A 20,078-nucleotide genomic window follows, 5' to 3' on the forward strand; every position below is an offset into this window, starting at 1 on the left:
CAAGCGATCCACCTGCCTCAGCCTCCCAAAGTGCTGGGATTACAGGCATGAGCCCCTGTGCCCAGCCTTCTATGTTTAACATTTTAAAGAATTGCCAAACCATTTTCCAAAATGGCTGCTTCACTTTATATTCCAGCAGCAATGTATGAGGGTTCCAGTTTATCACATCCTTGCTAACGTTTATTGTCTTTTTAATTCTAGCCTTCCTAGTAGGTGTGAAGTGGTATCTTCTGGTTTTGATTTCCATTTCTCCAGTGGCCACTGATGTTGAGCATCTTTTCCTGTACTTATTGCCCATCTGTATATCTTCTTTGAAGAAATATCTATTCAAATCCTCGACCTATTTTTAAATTGAATTGTCTTTGTTTTAATCAAGTTGTAAGAGTTCTTTAGATAATCTCGATAGAAGTCCTTTGTCACATATGTGATTTGCGTGTATTTCCCTTCATTCTGTGGGGGTTTTTTGTTGTTGTTGTTGTTGTTTGTTTGTTTTCTGAGACAGAGTCTCACTCTATTGTCCAGGCTGGAGCGCAGTGGTGCCATATCGGCTCACTGCAACCTCTGCCTCCCAGGTTCAAGCAATTCTCCTTCCTCAGCCTCCCAAGTAGCTGGGATTAGAGGTGCGCACCACCACACTCAGCTAATGTTTGTATTTTTAGTAGAGACAGGGTTTCGCCATTTCAGTCAGGCTGGTCTCAAACTCCTGGCCTCAAGTGCTCCGCCTGCCTCGACCTCCCAAAGTACTGGGATTACAGGCGTGAGCCACCGCGCCCAGCCTCTGTGTCTTTTCACTTTCCCAATGGTGTCCTTATAGTTTTCATATGTTCCTATCTTGATTTGTATTTTTCTTAGGAATGGCTCTTGAATTATGTCAGATGCCTTTTTGATGTAATAGCCTAATGGTGTTACTTTCCTAAATTGGTTGTTGTAATGAATGATACTGATATATAAGGCGGATCCATCCTTGCCTTCCTGGGGTAATTTTGTTGGTCAAGGGCAATTTTTCTTATGAGTCATGGTCGTTTTTGAGTTAGTAATGTATTTTTTTATTTTTCTTCAACTCCATGGCCCCCCATTCACAGTTCAGACCAGGACTAGGGCCTAGGCAGAGACGTATATAGGGTAGGATCTCTTCTTTTTCTGTACAGTCAATATAAGAACAGAGAAGGCAGGCCCCCTTCTTTTTCTATGCAGTCAGTGTCAGAACACAGCCTGTGGTAAGCACCAGGAGGCCTCAGTTAGTAATATTTTATTTAGAATTTTTGCCACTATAAAAAATTTGCTTATAGTTTTCTTGTTTTTACTATATTTAACAAGTGTTGGTATTAAGGTTATGCCAGGTATTAAAAGGAAATCAGGAGATTTCCATTTTTTATGTGTTAAAATAGCATAGACATTCTCTTAAGTTCAACTATATATGCATTTAGAACTAATGCCTTTTTTGAAATGGCAATTTTTAACTATTTTATTTTCTCTGATTATTGCTCTACAGATTTCTAGTGGGGGGGATTAATTTTGATAGTGTATGTTTGCTAGGGATGTTATGTTTTTGTGCATTTGTGCATAATGCTTCATTAATTTACCTTGATCATTTCCATACCTGTGGCAATAGCTTCTTTTTTCATTCCTAAAACTGTGTGCATGCTTCTGATGTGTGTGGATATATATAGAAATATATATATATATTTATACATATATATATTTCCTTTTTCTTTTACCTTGATCAGGTTTCTCATGAATATTTTGTTGTCTTCTTTTAATTTCTTTTTTTTTTTTTTTTTCGAGCCTCCTGAGTAGCTGGGATTACAGGCGCACACCACCATACCCGGCTAATTTTTTGTATTTTTAGTAGAGATGGAGTTTCACTGTGTTGGCCAGACTGGTCTCGAACTTCTGACCTCGTGATCCGCCCAGTAGGCCTCCCAAAGTGCTGGGATTACAGGTGTGAGCTACTGTGCCCTGACTTTTTTTTTCCTTTTTTTTGAGACAAGGTCTCCCTCTGTCATCCAGGCTGGAGTGCAGTGGTGCGATCTCGGCTTACTGCAACCTGCACCTCCTAGGCTCAAGCAGTCCGGCTAATTTTTGTTGTTGTTGTCTGTTTGTTTGTTTGTTTGTTTTTTGAGATGGAGTCTTGTTCTGTTGCCTAGGCTGGAATACAGTGGCACAATCTCGACTCACCTCAACCTCTGCCTCCCAGTTTCAAGCAATTCTCCCCCCTCAGCCTCCTGAGTAGCTGGGATTACAAGTGTGTGCCACCATGCCTGGCTAATTTTTGATTTTTTAGTAGAGACAGGGTTTCACCATGCTGGCCAGGCTGGTCTGGAACTCCTGACCTCAAGTGATCCATCCACCTCAGCCTCCCAAAGTCCTGGAATTACAGGCGTGAGCCACCGTACCTGGCCTTTTTTTTTTTTTTTCTTTTTTCTTTTTTAATAGATTGAACATTTAGTTCATTTACCTTTAGCTTTTATTTTTAAACATTAAAAATAATTTGGCCAAAATATTCTTTTTTTCCTCTGTGACTCTAGCCAAAGATAAAATATTCTTTATTTATTTATTTATTTTTTTTTTGAGACAGAGTCTCGCTTAGTCGCCCAGGCTGGAGTGCAGTGGCGCGATCTCGGCTCACTGCAAGCTCCGCCTCCCGGGTTCACGCCATTCTCCTGCCTCAGCCTCCCGAGTAGCTGGGACTACAAGCGCCCGCCGCCTCGCCCGGCTAATTTTTTGCATTTTTAGTAGAGACGGGGTTTCACAGTGTTAGCCAGGATGGTCTCGATCTCCTGACCTTGTGATCCGCCCGCCTCGGCCTCCCAAAGTGCTGGGATTACAGGCGTGAGCCACCGCGCCCGGCAAAATATTCTTTAAATATAGCTTTAGCTATGTCTCAAGATTTGTTATGAAGTCTAAAATTTTGTTATCAAATGCCATCTTCAATTCGTATATGTTTAGAGAATATTTCTTCATCGAAATCTGGATTTGGTAGTTTATCGTTTTATTGTCTATGATTTTACAGGATTATAGTCAATTTAGCCTGCCAAAACTCTAATTTTTAAATGTATCAAGATTTTTTCTGGCCGGGCGCGGTGGCTCAAGCCTGTAATCCCAGCACTTTGGGAGGCCGAGACGGGCGGATCACGAGGTCAGGAGATCGAGACCATCCTGGCTAACACCGTGAAACCCCGTCTCTACTAAAAATACAAAAAACTAGCCGGGCGAGGTGGCGGGCGCCTGTAGTCCCAGCTACTCCGGAGGCTGAGGCAGGAGAATGGCCTAAACCCGGGAGGCGGAGCTTGCAGTGAGCTGAGATCCGGCCACTGCACTCCAGCCCGGGCTACAGAGCAAGACTCCGTCTCAAAAAAAAAAAAAAGATTTTTTCTTCGAGTCCAAGTTACATTATTTTTAAAAATTTTTGTAAACTATGCCATGGGTCTAAGAGAAGAGAGTATATTCATTAGGTAAAGTTAAGTTATGTGTCTTGAGCCTAGCTTGTTGATTGTATTTCTCAAATCTGCTTTACTTGCTTTTTGTTTGTTTGTTTACTTGATCCATTATATCATAGAAGAGATACAATAAAATCTCCTGGCATAATTATGATTTTTCTTAAACTTTTTATTTTGAAATAATTATAGATTCATAGGAAGTTGCAAACATAGCACAGAGCCCTGTATACGCTCACCCAGTTTTCTCCAGTGATTACATCTTATAAAATCACAATACAATATAAAAATGTAGAATTTGACATTGGTACAAGGTGTGTGCATAGTTCTTTTTTGTTTTTTTGTGGTTTTTTTTTTTTTCTGAGACAGAGTCTTGCTCTGTTGCCCAGGCTGGAGTGCAATGGTGTGATCTCTGCTCACTGCAACCTCCACCTCCCGGGTTCAAGCAATTCCCCTGCCTTGGCCTCCCAAGTAGCTGGAATTACAAGCATGCGCCATCATGCCCGGCTAATTTTTGTATTTTTAGTAGAGACGGGGTTTCACTGTGTTGGCCAGGCTGGTCTCGAACTCCTGACCTCATGATCCACCTGCTTCAGCCTCCCAAAGTGCTGGGATTATAGGTGTGAGTCACTGCACCAAGCCTAGTGTGTGCATAGTCTACGTCATTTTGTCATGTGCATAGATTAATGTAACAGCCACCACAATCAAGATACAGAACTACTACTCCTTTATAGTCTTTTTTTTTTTTCTTGTGAGACGGAGTCTCGATCTGTTACCCAGGCTGGAGTGCAGTGGCGCAATCTCGACTCACTGCAAGCTCCGCCTCCTGGGTTCACACCATTCTCCTGCCTCAGCCTCCCAAGTAGCTGGGACTATAGGCACCCGCCACCACCACGCCTGGCTAATTTTTTGTATTTTTAGTAGAGACAGGGTTTCACCGTGTTAGCCAGGATGGTCTCGATCTCCTGATCTCGTGATCCACCTGTCTCGGCCTCCCAAAGTGCTGGGATTACAGGTGTGAGCCACCGTGCCCGGCCTAGTCTTTTTTTTTTAAGACAGGTTCTCACTGTATTACCCAGGCTAAAGTACAGTAGTACCATCATCACTCACTGCAACCTCGAACTCTTGGGTTCAAGTGATCCTCCCGCCTCGACCTCCTGAGTAGCTGAGACTATAGGCGCATGCCACAATGCCTGGCTACTTTCTAAATTTTTTGTAGAGATGAGGGTCTCACCATGTTGCCCAGGCTGGTCTCAAACTCCTGGCCTCAAGCGATCCTCCCACCTTGGCCTCCCAAAGTGCTGGGATTGCAGGCACGAACCACTGTGCCCAGACCTTTTATAGTCTTTACTCCCACCACCATCCCTAACCCCTGGCAACCAACCATCTGTTTTTCATCTCTCTAGTTTTGCCATTTTGAGAATGTTATATAAATGGAACCATACAGACTGTGATTTATTTTATTTATTTATTTTTTTGAGACAGAGTTTCACTCTGTCACCCAGGCTGGAGTGCAGTGGCACAATCTTGGCTCGCTGCAACCTCCTCCTGGGTTCAAGCAGTTCTCCCACCTCAGCGTCCTGAGTAGCTGGGATTACAGGCGCCTGCCACCACACCCAGCTAATTTTTGTATTTTTAGTAGAGATGGGGTTTCACCATGTTGGCCAGGCTGGTCTCAAACTCCTGATCTGAGGTGATCTGCCCGCCTGGGCCTCCCAAACTGCTGGGATTACAGGTGTGAGCCACCGCGCCTGGCCCAATGTGTGTGATCTTTTGAGGTTGGTTTTTTCACTCAGCATAATGTCCTTGAAAACCATCCAAACTGTTACTAGAACAATAATTCATTTCTTTTTGTTGCTGAGTAGTATTCCATATTATAGATTTACCACAGTTTGTTTAGCCATTCACCTATTGAGAGCCATTTTGCTTGTTTCCAGTCTGAGGCTATTACATATAAAGCTGTAATGAACAATCGTGTACAGGTTTTTGTGTACACATAAGATTTCCTTTCTCTGGGATGAATGCCAAGAAGTGGAATTGCTGGATCATGTGGTAAGTATTTTAGTTTTTAAAGAGGCTGCCAAACTGTTTTCCAGAGTGGCTGTGCCACTTTACATTCCTGCTGGCAATGTGTTAGGAATCCAGTTTCTCTGAGTCCTCTCCAACATTTGGTAAAGACCAATATTCAAAGAAAGGAAAATAGTTAAAATGTGCCATTTTTAAAAGGCACCAGTTCTAAATGTGTTTATAGCTAAGCTTTAAAGAAGATAGTATCTATGCCATTTTAACACATAAAAATAAATTTCCTGAGTTCCTTTTAAAAACTGGCATAACCTTAATAGCAACACTTGTTAAATATAATACAAAAACAAATATGACTTTTAAGACTTCATGTGGTTTAATGCATTTGTGCTGGTTTTATTTGTATGTGTTGAATGATCCTGAAGGCTTATGCTAGTTAGTACTTCTTTATTGTTTCTTTTATTATTAAAAGATATTCCCCTTTTTTGTTAATCTGTTGAATGCTTTGGACCTTAATTTCCCCCACGATAATTGTATTTTCAGACCTCCTTTCATTTTCTTGGTATTTGCCTAGTAAATTGTATAGCTTTTAAATCCTCATTGAAATATTACATAATACAGAAAAGTGCACACATTGTACATATTTAGCTTGATGATTTTTTAACAGACCAGACAAACTTGCATAGCCACCACCTAGATGAAGAAATGTTACTATCTCTCAAGAAGTTGGCCGGGCGCGGTGGCTCAAGCCTGTAATCCCAGCACTTTGGGAGGCTGAGACGGGCGGATCACGAGGTCAGGAGATCGAGACCATCCTGGCGAACACGGTGAAACCCCGTCTCTACTAAAAAATACAAAAAACTAGCCGGGCGAGGTGGCGGGCGCCTGTGGTCCCAGCTACTCGGGAGGCTGAGGCAGGAGAATGGCGTAAGCCCGGGAGGCGGAGCTTGCAGTGAGCCGAGATCGCGCCACTGCACTCCAGCCCAGGCGACAGAGCAAGACTCCGTCTCAAAAAAAAAAAAAAAAAAAAAAAAAAGAAGTCATGTTTTTTAGCTGGGTGTGGTGGCATGCACCTATGGTCCCAGCGACTTAGGAGGCTGAGGCAGGACGATTACTTGAGCTCAGGAGTTTGAGGCTGCAGTGAGCTATGATCGTGCAACTGCAGTGAGCTATGATCGTGCTACTGCACTCCTGGCTGGGTAACAGAGCAGGACGCTGTCTCTAAAAAAATTTTTTTTTGTAAGGCCAGGTGCAGTAGCTCATGCCTGTAATCCCAGCACTTTGGGAGGCCGAGATGGATGGATCACAAGGTCAGGAGTTCGAGACCAGCCTGGCCAATATGGTGAAACCCCGTCTCTACTAAAAATATAAAAATTAGTCGGGCGTGGTGGCGGGCGCCTGTAATCCCAGCTACTTGGGAGGCTGAGACAGGAGAGTCGCTTGAACTCGGGAAGCAGAGGTTGCAGTGATCCGAGATCACACCACTGCACTCCACCCTGGGTGACAGAGCAAGACTCTGTCTCAACAACAACAACAACAAAAATTTAAAGAAGCCATGTTTCTTTGGGGGGCCAAGGCAGGTGGATCACGAGGTCAAGAGATCGAGACCATCCTGCCCAACATGGTGAAACCCCATCTCTACTAAAAATACAAAAATTAGCTGGGCATGGTGGCGCACACCTAGAGTCCTAGCTACGTGGGAGGCTGAAGCAGGAGAATCGCTTGAACCCGGGAGGCAGAGGTTGCAGTGAGCCGAGATCACACCACTACACTCCAGCCTGGGCTACAAAGCAAGACTCCTTCTGAAAAAAAAGAAAAACAAAAAAAAAAAAAACAGTTTTAAAGAAGCCATGTTTCTTTGAGAGGCTGAGGCAGGCAGATCACAAGGTCAAGAGATCAAGACCATCCTTCCCAACATGGTGAAACCCCATCTCTACTAAAAATACAAACATTAGCTGGGCATGGTGGCGCACACCTGTAGTCCTAGCTACTTGGGAGGCTGAAGCAGGAGAATCACTTGAACCCGGGAGGTGGAGGTTGCAGTGAGCCAAAATCTCACCACTGTACGACAGGCTGGAGACAGAGCGAGACTCTGTCTCAAAAAAAAAAAAAAAAAGAAGCCATGTTTTTGAAATGTATATAAACGTAATCATATTTCATTGCTCTTTTGAGTCTGGCTTCTTTAGCTTAACAGAGTGTTCATGGGACGAGACTCATGCATGTTGAGTATAGCAATTTATTCTTTCTCATTGCTGTATAGTATTTCCTTGTATAAATATAACACAACTTGTCTATCCATTCTGATGTTGATGGGCATTTACATCATTTTTAGTTTTGAATAAAGCTACCATGAACATTATCATCTCTTTTAGTAAACATATATTTGCATTTCTCTTGAGTGAGAGAGAACTGGAGTCAAACAGCAGGGTCATAGGATATTGCATGTATTCACCATTAATAGAGACTACCAAACAGTTTTTCAAAGTTTATGTACTAGTTTATGCTCCTAACAAGCAATCTGAGTTTTGGCTGCTCCACATCCTTGCCTGCTCTTGTTTATTTCCCATCTTTTTCATTTTGGCAATTTCTAGTGGGATTATCTTATTGTAGATATGGAGGATTGTGTGGAGGATTATCTTATTATAGTTTAACTTCTATTTCCTTGCTAACTGGTGAAGTCAAGCATCTTTTTATAAGCTTATTTGCTATTTGGATATTTTCTTTGTGAAATGCCTGTTCCTTTTGCCCTTTTTCTGTGGCTGTTAGTGATTTCTAGACATTCTTGATATATTTGAGATATTAATCATTTGTCAAATATAGGTATTACAGTTACCTTCTCCCACTGTAGCATTTGCCTTTACATTTTTAATTTTATCTTCTGATTAACAGAAGTCCTTAATTTTAATGTAGTCCAATTTAGGTATCCTTTATCAGGACTTAATATAAAGCACATTAATTAAGACTATAACACTGGTCCAAGAATAGACAAATAAACTAATGAAAATACAGAGTTCAACAATGACCCCCACATATATGATCACAAGGAGACACTACAGAGCAATGGAGAAAGGATAGTCTTCTTTTTTTTCTTTTTTGGGGACAGAGTCTCACTCTATCCCCCCAGGCTGGAATGCAGTGGTGAGATCTCAGCTCACTGTAACCCCCACCTCCCGGATTCAAGTGATTCTCCTGCCTCAGCCTCCCGAGTAGCTGCGATTATAGGCGTCTGCCACCATGCCTGACTAATTTTTGTATTTTTAGTAGAGATAGGGTTTCGCCATATTGGCCAGGCTGACCTCGAACTCCTGAGCTCAGGTGATCCGCCCACCTCGGTCTCCCAAAGTGTTGGGATTACAGACATGAGCCACTGTGCCTGGCCATGGGTAGGCTTTTCAATAAATGGTGCTGGATTATCTTGCTTCCGTATGAAAGAAATGAATCTTGACTCTAACATATACCACACGCTAAAATCCTTCCCAGATGGACTGTGGATCTAAATGTGAAAGCTAAAATGATAAAACCTTTACATGACCCTGAGGTAGGCGAAGGTTTCCTAACAAGACATAATGCATGCCAACCATAAAGGAAAGAATGATCAATGATATGGTGTATTTCTATCAAGTGCTTCATTTCACATCTTCATCATTTTGTTTTAACATACTTGATTTTATGCCTCCTATTATTTTTTTCCTTTTTTTCTCCTATTATCTTTCGTTTGCTTTTTTTTTTTTTTTAAACAGAGTCTCACTGTGTCCCCCCAGGCCAGAGTACAATGGCACGATCTCGGCTCACTGCAACCTCCGCCTCCTGGGTTCAAACGATTCTCATGCCTTAGCCTCCCAAGTAGCTAGGAATACAGGCGCCTGCCACCACGCCCGGCTAATTTATGTGTTTTTAGTAGAGATAGGGTTTCACCATATTGGCCAGGCTGGTGTCAAACTCCTGACCTCAGGTGATCCGCCCGCCTTGGCCTCCCAAAGTGCTGGGATTACAGGTGGGAGCCACTGTGCCTGGCTGGTCATGTTTCTCTTTTTTTTTTTTTTGAGATGGAGTCTCGCTCTGTCACCCAGGCTGGAGTGCAGTGGCAAGATCTCGGCTCACTGCAACCTCCGCCTCCTGGGCTCAAGCAATTCCCCTGCTTCAACCTCCTGAGTAGGTGGGATTATAGGCATGCACCACCACACTCAGCTAATTTTTGTATTTTTAGTAGAAACGGGGTTTCACCACGTTGGCCAGGGTGGTCTCGAATTCCTGACCTTGTGATTCGCTCGCCTTGGCCTCCCAAAGTGCTGGGATTACAGGTGTGAGCCACTGTGCCTGGCCTCATTCATGTTTCTCTTAATCCTCTTTTAGGTTTTTATTACTTTTGAGTTTTGATTGTTTGGAATTTTGATTTTTTTAATGAATTTCTGTTAGTAGTTGCCTTTACCTTCCTTACAAATATGATTGTATATCTTTTCTATATTACTAAATCCAAATAATATTTTACCGATATCTGCCCATGGAAATTTGTAATTTGCCTTCTCCTCATTTTGTTCAGTAAATTTTCCCAGGGAATTTTTTTGTTTGTTTGTTTGTTTGTGTTTTTTTGAGACAGTCTGTGTCACCCAGATTGGAGTGCAGTGGCATGATCTCGGCTCACTGCAACCTCCGCCTCCTGAGTTCAAGCGATTCTCCTGCTTCAGCCTCCTGAGTAGCTGGGACTACAGGTGCATGCCACCACGCCCGGCTAATTTTTTGTATTTTTAATGTTTCACAGTGTTAGCCACGATGGTCTTGATCTCCTGACTTCGTGATCTGCTCGCCTCGGCCTCCCAAAGTGCTGGAATTACAGGTGTGAGCCACCGTACCCGGCCAGGGAATTTTTAAATTTCCACATAGTTAATAGTAACAGCCTTATTTACTACAGATGCCCAATTACATTGCTTTTCTTTATCCAGATGTAATTATATATCAATTGCAAGAATCCTATCTCAAAACTGCTTTCCTGTTTTGAGGTTTTTTGTTTCTATTCCGTTTACCATTGTTTAGACTATTCCCTTGAGTGTTCTCCTGAGATTGGAATATTGGCATAAAATGCTAGAAATGCTTTTATGTCTAAAATTGTCTTTTGCTCTGACAATAGAATGGTATCTAGCTAGGGTGGGTTTAGAATTCTTGGATCTCAGACCTTCTCTCGCAATAATTTGTAGAGTTTTCTTCTAACATGGCTTCTGTTTTTGCAAATACATCTAGTGCCACTGTGATCCCTTTTGCTTGTAAATGACGTGTTGGTTCTGCCTGGAAGTGTTGGAAATGTCAGTATCTGAGGTCATCGATTCAGTCCATGAGAGTTTATTGATTGGGGTGCTAAGGTGGTGAATGATTGCAAGTCTGGGATTCACAGGGATTACAAGTCAGTTTTGGGGGGCCTGTGGCAGTCCAGATTGGGACCTATGGACATTGGTTATTATAGTACCGTGTGAGTTGCTCTGTGATGAACTGGAACTTCTATTACTGAGGGTTTTATGGGAGTCATTGATCCTATTGATGGTGTGCTGCCTGGGTTGGTGATAATTTGAGGAGCCTGTGGAAACCAGTTGATGACACCATTTGGTACACAGTTTTTGTTAAGCACTGTGGGCTATAGGGATTTAGGAGCCTGTGCAGACCTGCTGGTTTTCAGGGCCTGATGGGAATTGCAGAAGAGAAGGGACAAGTTTGAGTTTTCATCTTTGACAGAAGAGGGTGAGCTCTGTTCTTTGCATAGAATGTACACTGAATTACACAGAAGCTCAGTTTATGCTCAAGTGGCATGGTCACTGCTCAGCCAGAGCACTTTGAAGGTAGCAGGAACCACAGTGTTTATTGTGATTCTGCCTTGAATAGAGTACCAAATGGCTCAGTAGTTAAGAAAGTATGCTTTGGAGCCAGGCATACCTGAGTTTGAATCCTTGTCCTTCCCCCTCATCTGAGTGATCTTGGGGCAAATTTCTTAATATTTCTGAACAGCTCTATCTGATGGTAAATGGGATTAGTAATAATAATAATGCCTAGTCCACAGGATGAGTGTGAAAATTAAATGAGGTACCTAATAAAACATGCCTTGCACCTTGTAATAATAGCACTATTTAAAATGAGTTGAGCATGTTCCAGGTACCAAGTAGGTGTGCGTAGAAGAAGCATTTCGTTTAATTCTAACAACCCTATGAGATAAGCATTTTCATCCTGTTTTAAGATGAAGAAACTTCACATAAAGTGACTTCCTCAGATTCTAGCTAGAACATAGAAGAGCTTGAATACAAATGCTCATTCATTTTACACCAGATCTTGTGAATTTTCCCCATGTTTTGCTTTAATACTTGGTGTGGGTTTTACCGAACTTTTCTCTTCTGCAGCATCCAGCACAGTGAGAGCCTCCCCTGGGCACTACCAGAAAATATTTGTGGGTGAACGTGGAGTGATGACCATATGGACACTGTCTTTCCAGGGTTTCTTGGAGCCTCTGCAGAGTCTGGGGGCCGGGCTCCTTAGTGGAAACTGCAGGATCTTCCTTCTGACTCCTGCTTGCCTCGCCCCAGCAGCTCCAGTTGAGTCCGCAGACGCCAGCTCAGCTTCCAGCTTGGGAAAGAGTGGGGTTGTCAGCAGGAGAGCCTGAGGGCTGAGGCCCAGCGTGAACATGGCAGCTAATGGGGACTCTCCCCCATGGTACCCGGTCGTGGCTGCAGAGGGACGTGGCAGCTCATGTGAGGTGAGGAGGGAGAGGACCCCAGAGGCAGTAATTCATTCAGTGAGGAGATACCCTGACCTGTCCCCAGGGCCTCAGGGCAGGAGCAGGTGAGTCAGAGGAAGCGGCAGATTCCAGACCTGCTGCCCTGGAGACAGATCAGGGTCCTCCCACTGAGAGTGAGCACCACTTGACTGATGCGGCCACATCCAGAGCCCCACGTGTTTCAGTGGACAGGGTAATGTGGCTGATTACACTAGAGGAGAGGGAGGATGTGGAGGGTGAGCCCCACAACCTAGGGAGTGGGGGCAGCTCCCTGCAGGGCAAATGAGGGTGAGGTCCAGGTGGAAGCAGCCACTATCCATAGCCAGGGAGACTCCATCCCCCACCCCAGCACCAACCCTTCCCTCTCTGTCGGCTCTTTATAGACGTCAGCTGATCCCCACCAGTGCCCACTTCCCCCGGGTCTCTGGGGATCTGGCAATTTCTCCTCTATCCTGATTTAGGTAGAGAAAAATCCTTTTTCTTTGGAACTTAGAGACTGGCAGGGTAGTAGGGCCACCATAGTCTCTGGGACCCTTCTGGCTTTCCCTCCTCCTTTCAAAGATGAATAAAATGGCCAGGCACAGTGGCTCACGCCTATAATCCCAGCACCTTTGGGAGGCTGAGGCGGGTGGATTGCTTGAGGTCAGGAGTTCAAGACCAGCCTGACCAATATGGCGAACCCCCGTCTCTACTAAAAATACAAAAAGTTAGCTGAGCTTGGTGGCGCATGCCTGTAATCCCAGCTACTTGGGAGGCTGAGGCAAGAGAATCGCTTGAACCTGGGAGGTAGAGGTTGCAGTGAGCTGAGATCACACCACTGCACTCCAGCCTGAGTGACAGAGTGAGACTCCGTCTCAAAAACAAAAAAAAAAAAAGATGAATAAAATGCCCCAGAAGACACATGACTCGCCCAGGCCTCTCAGGTTGGCGGTGACAACACTAGACTGGAGTCAGGTCTCCTGACTGTGTCTTCCACCCTCACCGCACCACAGCTGAGATCAAGTTTCCTGCTCAGAGCTCCCGTTCAGATCAGAGTTCCCATTGAGATTCTGTAAGCCGAGGAGGACCACGAGCGAGCCAGACCCTGCCCGACAGCTCCCTCCTTTCAGACCTGCCTGTGGATGCTGTTGACTCTGGAAGGGTTCATTGTCTCAGGGGCTCAGGGTCATGTGGTCATTAGGATAACATTAAACTTTTAAATATTTTTTTTTTGGTCATTTTATAACTTCATAATAAAATATTAGAAAGTATAGTTTAGCAAATAGAAGAAACTAAAAAATTACTTGTCGTTCCAACATTACCCAAAGCTAACCAGTGTTAACATTTAGCTGTATTTCCTTTCAGTGGTTTTTTCCTTTGTGTGTGCATGTGTGCATGTGTGTGAGTATACATGTGGGGCCTGAGTGTGCATGCATACTGTACACATACACATATATAGCTAAAGTTTTAAAACAGAATCATACTCTTTGGTTACCTCATTTTTAACTGGGCAGTTTAACATGGTTTGCTAGGCAGCAAGTATTTTTCTTTATACACTTATGATGCCCATAATTTAGCCAGTTTGCTATTTTTTTAATTTTATTTATTTATTTTAATGTTTTTTCCTCTGAGGCAGTCTCCCTCTGTTGCCCAGGCTAGAGTGCAGTGTTGCAATCTCAGCTCACTACAGCCTCAATCTCCTGGGCTCAGGCGATCCTCCCACCATAGCCTCCTAAGTAGCTGGGACTACAGGCACATGGCACCACACCCAGCTGGTCTCAAGCTCCTGGGGTCAAGTAATCTTCCTGCCTTGGTCTCCCAGAGTGCTGAGATTATAGGCGTGAGTCACCACCATGCCCCGCAAATTTTATTTTTAATTGATGAATAATAATTGTGTATATTTATGGGGTACAATGTGATATTTTGATATTTGTATACATTGTAGAATATTTAAATCAACCTAATTAACATATCCATTACCTCAAAGACTTATTTCTTTCATGATGTGAACATTTAAAATCTGCTCTTGGCCGGGTGAGGTGGCTCACGCCTGTAATCCCAGCACTTTGGGAGGCCGAGGTGGGCGGATCACGAGGTCAGGAGATCGAGACCATCCTGGCGAACACGGTGAAACCCTGTCTCTACTAAAAATACAAAAAAATTAGCCGGGCGTGGTGGTGGGTGCCTGTAGTCCCAGCTACTCGGGAGGCTGAGGCAGGAGAATGGCATGAACCCGGGAGGCGGAGCTTGCAGTGAGCCGAGATCGCACCACTGCACTCCAGCCTGGGCGACAGAGCAAGACTCTGTCTCAAAGAAAAAAAAAAAAAATCTGCTCTCTTTGCAATTTTGAAATAACATTACATCATTATTAACTAGCCACCAAACTGCAATAGGTCTCAAAAACTTATTCCCTCTAACAAAAACTTTGTATACTTTGACCAGTGTCTCCCCATCCCCCTACAACCAGTCCACTAATAATGTGCATTTAGGGTATTTGAGGTTTTCTATTGTGATTAAACTACTATGATAATATTCCTACATTTAAATCTTTTTGCCAGCTGGGCATGGTGGCTCATGCCTGTAATCCCAGCATTTTGGGAGGCCAAGGCGGGCAGATCACTTGAGCTCAGGAGTTTGAGACCAGCCTGGGCAATATAGTAAGACTCTGTCTCAACAAAAATACAAAAATTAGCCGGGTGTGGTAGTGTGCACCTGTAGTCCCATGTACTTGGGAGACTGAGGTGAGAGAATCACTTGAGCCCAGGAGGTTGAGGCTACAGTAAGCCAAGATCACACCACTGCACACCAGCCTGGGTGACAGAGCGAGACTCTTTCTCAAAATAAATAAATAAGTAAATAAATTAATACATCTTTCTGCCAAGTCATTGAAATTATATTTTTCAGTCAAAGGTATAGGGGCATTAAATAGCAAGTGAATCACTGCTCGACAGTAGTACACTTCCACCTTGTCTAAGCTCTGCTCAGTCATGTCAGTCACGGACCCACAGATTAGGGCCATGACAATGTGGTCCTCCCCACTCTTGCACATGGCCTCTTGCCCAGCCAACAGTGAGGATTTCTAGAAGAACGATTCTGAAAGGCACATTTCTCCATTCATCTCTTCCTTCCTAACCACAGATCTCTGACCCACCTCAAGAAGAGATGGAAATGACTGAGACCCTGGGGGGAATATTATTTATTGACTTATTTAATTGGTTAGGGTCTTGGTGTTTTCATTAAACATCAGGGAGCAGGGTATAGGCAGAGATACCTAGGAACCAATAAAAATGTCCCCAGGGTTTGAGGAGCAGCCAGTTGTACCAAGAAACAGTGGCTGAAGATGGAGAATAAGCAGAGGGATCAGTAAGGTAAAGAGAGCTGGAGGGAGCCACAAGGGAATAAGGAACAGGGACCATGGTGCACTTACTAGAGATGAAGAATAGCCAACGGGTCCAGGATACAGGTAGAAGAATAATGAAACAAGCAGGACATGAGTCAGACGCTGGAGCCAGAGACCAAGAAACAGTTGCTGAGGCTGGAGAAGTGGTAATCACTGGGGAGCAGGGAAGAGCCGAGGGTTAAAGAACAGTGAGAAGGATCATGAAATAGGAGGAGGTACCAGGAAATAGAGGAACCAGAAAGCAGCCAGACAGAGCAGTCAGTGTCCAGAGGGGTGAGGAAGCAGAAGAATCAGATAAAATGGAAAAAGCAAACATATCCAAGGAACTGGGTATGAGCCTGAGGGACAAGCAACTTCCCGAGGAACCAGGAAGCAGTTCTTGGTTTAGAAGAGAGCTTGAGGGTATAGGCAAAAGACAGAGATACTAGGGAACAAGAAATGGGAAATATGACCCAGAGAATGGATTGCAGCCAGAGGAACCAGGAGACAATTGCAGAGGCTGTAGAATGGGCAGAGGGATCAGGGAAGGGACAGAGTCCGTGGAACAGGTGGAAAGATGAGAGAAGAGCCTCTGAAGCTGTAGAATGGCCTAGAGTACTGTGGAACTTCTGAAGCTGTAGAATGGCCTAGAGTACTGTGGAACACCTGGAGCAAGGAACGGTCACTGAGGCTGGGGGGCAGCCAGAGGGAGCAGCCAAAATATGCTTGGGGCTGAGGATCCACCAGAGGCCCTGGGAAGTAACCAGAGGAACTAGGGAACAGGTCAAGTGAGCATTAAACATGTATCCAGTGTCGGGTAGCAGCCTGATTGACCAGTGGCCAGCTAGAGAGACCAGAGGAGAACCAGAAAGAATGGTATAACTGAAGCGAGTTAACAGCCCAAGGGCCCAAACAGTAGTTACTGGCGTGAAGGCACAGTTGGAGAGGCTGGGAAACAGCCAGAGTTCCCAGGACCATGCTGGTTTGCCTGTGACTGAGGGGACATGGGACTTCCAGTGCTAAAACAGGAACATTCCTGGGCAAACTGAGACACTTGGCCACCCTACCCAGGAAGGAATCAGAGGAACCAGCCAATAGTTAAATGTAATGTGAGTAATGGAGACAGTGCAAGTACAGAATCCAGCCGTGGCATAGAACACGCAGTAGTGCATTTTAATGGGTAAGGGCATAAGCTAGCTAGTTAGGTACTGCTCAAAGTGTGGTCCACGGACCAGATGCGTGAACATCACGGGAGAGCATAGTAGAAATTATTCAATGGCCAGGCACGGTGGTAATCCCAACACTTTGGGAGGCCAAAGCAGGAGGATTGTTTGAGGCCAGGAGTTCAAGACCAGCCTGGGCAACATGGTGAAACCCCATGTCTACATATACACACACACACACACACACACACACACACACACACACACACACACACACACACACACACATATATATATATATATATATCAAAAAAACTAGCCAGGTAGGGTGGTACTGAGGTGGGAGGATCATCTGAGCCCGGGAGGTGGAGGCTGTAGTGAGCCGTGATTGTGCCACTGTACTCTAGCCTGGGTGGCAGAGTGACGCCCCGTCTCAGAAAGAAGAGGAAGAAGGGAAGGAAAGAATGGAAAGAAAGAAATGTACTCAAGGAACTGTCCAAGGACAGGGAAGAATCAGGAGACTAGAGATTAGTCAGCAGAATCCAACAGCAGTCAGTCTGTGTGAGCCAGGAACAGCTGGAAGGAACAAGAAAGGCCCTTAGGGACCAGGGAACAGTCAGGTAGACTAGCACACAATCAGAATGGTGCCACAGAACAAGGATCAGCTGGAGGGACAACAAAGGGAGCACAGGGCAGTCAGAACAAGAAACAGGAGGCATGAATAGTTAGAGGGATCCAGGTAGAGTCAAAGAAAGCAATAAAAGAACGGGGGTACTCAGAAGGAACAAGAGCCATTTAGAGGGAATAGGAAAGAGAGGGACCAAAGAAAAGTCAGAGGGAACAAGAACCAGCAGAGGGAGCAGGGACAGATCTGGGCAGGCAGAAAACAGCTGTACAGGAAGCAACAAGGGAAGCGGGGGAAAGCCAGAAGGAGGGAAGAACAGTTGCAGGGCCACAGAGAACAGTCCCGGGGAACAGGAAACACTCAGATGGACAGGGAGGAGTAAAGTAAAAATACAATTTAAAAATTAGCTGGGCATGGTGGGGTGCACCTGTAGTCTCAGCTATTCAGGAGGCTGAGGCCGGAAGGATCCCTTGAGCCCGGGAGTTTGAGGCTGCAGTGAGCCATGATTGCACCACTGCCCTCCAGCCTGGGCAACAGAGCAAGACCTTGTCTCAAAAAAGTAAAAAAAAAAAAGAAAATATCCTTCATGTTTTTTTCACAAAGACTGAAGCAGGGTCTCTGCGTACTGGCTACCAGCTTGTCTACGTCCCATGAGACAGAAACACCCATGCACACAAGTTACAGGGAGCAGGCTTATTACTTACAGGTAGGCAGTCAGGGACAGCAAAAGCCTACGATTCATTGCAAGCTGGTCCCCCAAGGCTCATGAAAGCTGCTCGGTGCAGCTGGAGTCTCATCTGCGCATGCCCCACTTGCGCCACAGCTGAGGGATCCCAGAAAGCAGCCCGCGTGGGGTTTTATACCCTAGGACAACCCAACGTTCAGGGCTAAAGCACTGGACATCCTGTTTCCAGGAGAGCCCCCAGCTCTCTCTCCTGTTTGGACTAGTCCCTCCACAGCTCACGATGTTCCATTTCCAGCACATTCTACAGTTATTCTTGAGAACTGCAAGCAAGAAAGAGGAGACAACTGGGTTGGTCCAGGGCCACCCAGAAAATTATCCTGCAAAGACCAGGGCGCCCCCAGCCCAGGGGGAACCTGCAGAGCAGCTGGGTCCCTCGCCCCAGGCTCACTTCCAGCCATGCTCCTATGTGCCCTGGAAGCCCTTCTGCTAGGCCTGGGGCAGAGTGAAAGGGCAAGATCACACCAGGAGGTGACAGAAGTATCCTGAGGCAGGAGTGAGAGCAGCCCTGAAGCAGGAGGCCTGAGCCCCCAGCCAGCTGCAGGGTGGGACAGAGCAGGTGCCTAAGGGATCAGGGACAGACTGGGCAGTCGGCAGCCAGTCCTGGCAGCAGAGTATACCCCCAGGGGTGAGGGTGCAGAATGTGCTGGGACTGAGATGACCCTGAATGGAGACATAGCTGCATGACTAGCTGGAGAGCCATTAGGCTCTGGGATGGGGGCCCTTACCTAGTATGAGGAAGTCCTTGTAGGAGTCCTTGTGGTGGTAGGGACACACACCATCCTCCATGGTAGATACTGCCCAGAAAAATGACACCTTTTCATATGTGGCAGGTGAGGCTGGAATCTGGGTGTGTCTGTGTTATCAGCTTTCTCCCCAAATCTCTCCAGAGCCCTCTTTCACCACCCTACACATTCCTTCCCAGCCATGGTGGAGTCCAAAGCTTCTATTTTGGTGGGGGAAGGGACCAAACAGGGCAGTGTACCTTGTCTGTATTTCTGTTGCATCTGTCAATGCTTGTAATGCCTGGCATGGTGTTTGTGCATGTGAATGTGGCATTGTTAATGTGACCTTCATGACTTCCAGGGAGGGAGAGACAGGTGAGGTGGTTTTTTGTCTACCAGCTCCCAGTGCATATAATAAAAGTTTTTACAGCCAGGGGCTGTGGCTCATGCCTGTAATCCCAACTACTTAAGAGGCAAGAGGGTCGCTTGAGCCCAGGAGGGAGGCCAGCCTGGGCAACACTGTGAGATACCCTCCCCCACCACCATCTCTTTAAAAAAGTAAAAATAAAATTTAAAAATTAGCTGGGCACGGGGGTGTGCACCTGTAGTCTCAGCTACTAAGGAGGCTGAAGCGGGAAGGATCCCTTGAGCCCAGGAGTTTGAGGCTGCAGTGAGCCATGATTGTACCACTGCATTCCAGTCTGGGCAACAGAGCAACATCCTGTCTCAAAAAAATAAAAAAAGAGGCCAGGCATGGTGGCTCACACCTGTCATAGCAGAACTTTCGGAGTCTAGTGGGCAGATCACTTGAGGCCAGGAATTCTAGACGAGCCTGACCAACATGGTGAAACCCCATCTCTACTAAAAATACAAAATTAGCCAGGCATGGTGGCAGGCATCTATAATCCCAGCTACTCAGGAGGCTGAGGCACAAGAATTGCTTGAACCCAGGAGGCAGAGGTTGCAGTGAGCCAAGACTGCACCACTGCACTCCAGCCTGGGCGACAGAGTGAGATTCCATCTCAAAAAACAAAAAAAAGGAAAAAAAGAAAATATCCTGGCCAGGCGTGGTGGCTCAAGCCTATAATCCCAGCACTTTGGGAGGCCGAGCCGGGTGGATCACCTGAGGTCAGGAGTTCAAGACCAGCCTGGCCAACATAGTGAAACCCTGTCTCTACTAAAAATACAAAAATTGGTTAGGCATGATGGTGGGCGCCTGTAATCCCAGCTACTAGGGAGGCTGAGGCAGGAGAAT

The 20,078-nt window shown here is 45.3% G+C and overlaps 1 protein-coding gene and 1 pseudogene across 10 annotated transcripts in view; one reads left to right on the forward strand and one right to left on the reverse strand.

Annotated features, from left to right (window-relative positions):
- Nucleotides 1-20,078, forward strand: part of LOC105463932 (zinc finger protein 41) — a 43,690-nt gene that overhangs the window by 7,601 nt on the left and 16,011 nt on the right. For 2 of the 10 annotated variants that reach the window (XM_071088427.1, XM_011711386.3), the window contains exon 2: nt 11,837-12,189. In XM_071088427.1, coding sequence (XP_070944528.1) covers nt 12,128-12,189 — 62 coding nt within the window. In that variant the 5' untranslated portion in view covers nt 11,837-12,127. Of the gene's footprint in view, nt 1-7,563; nt 12,276-20,078 lie in introns of those variants that run through there. The other 8 variants (XM_011711397.3, XM_011711407.3, XM_071088425.1 and 5 more) reach the window with 6 other exon arrangements.
- LOC112423567 (small nucleolar RNA SNORA51) lies at nt 1,063-1,234 on the reverse strand (annotated as a pseudogene).

This window comes from Macaca nemestrina, chromosome X, assembly GCF_043159975.1.
Source record: "Macaca nemestrina isolate mMacNem1 chromosome X, mMacNem.hap1, whole genome shotgun sequence".
NCBI lineage: Eukaryota > Metazoa > Chordata > Mammalia > Primates > Cercopithecidae > Macaca > Macaca nemestrina.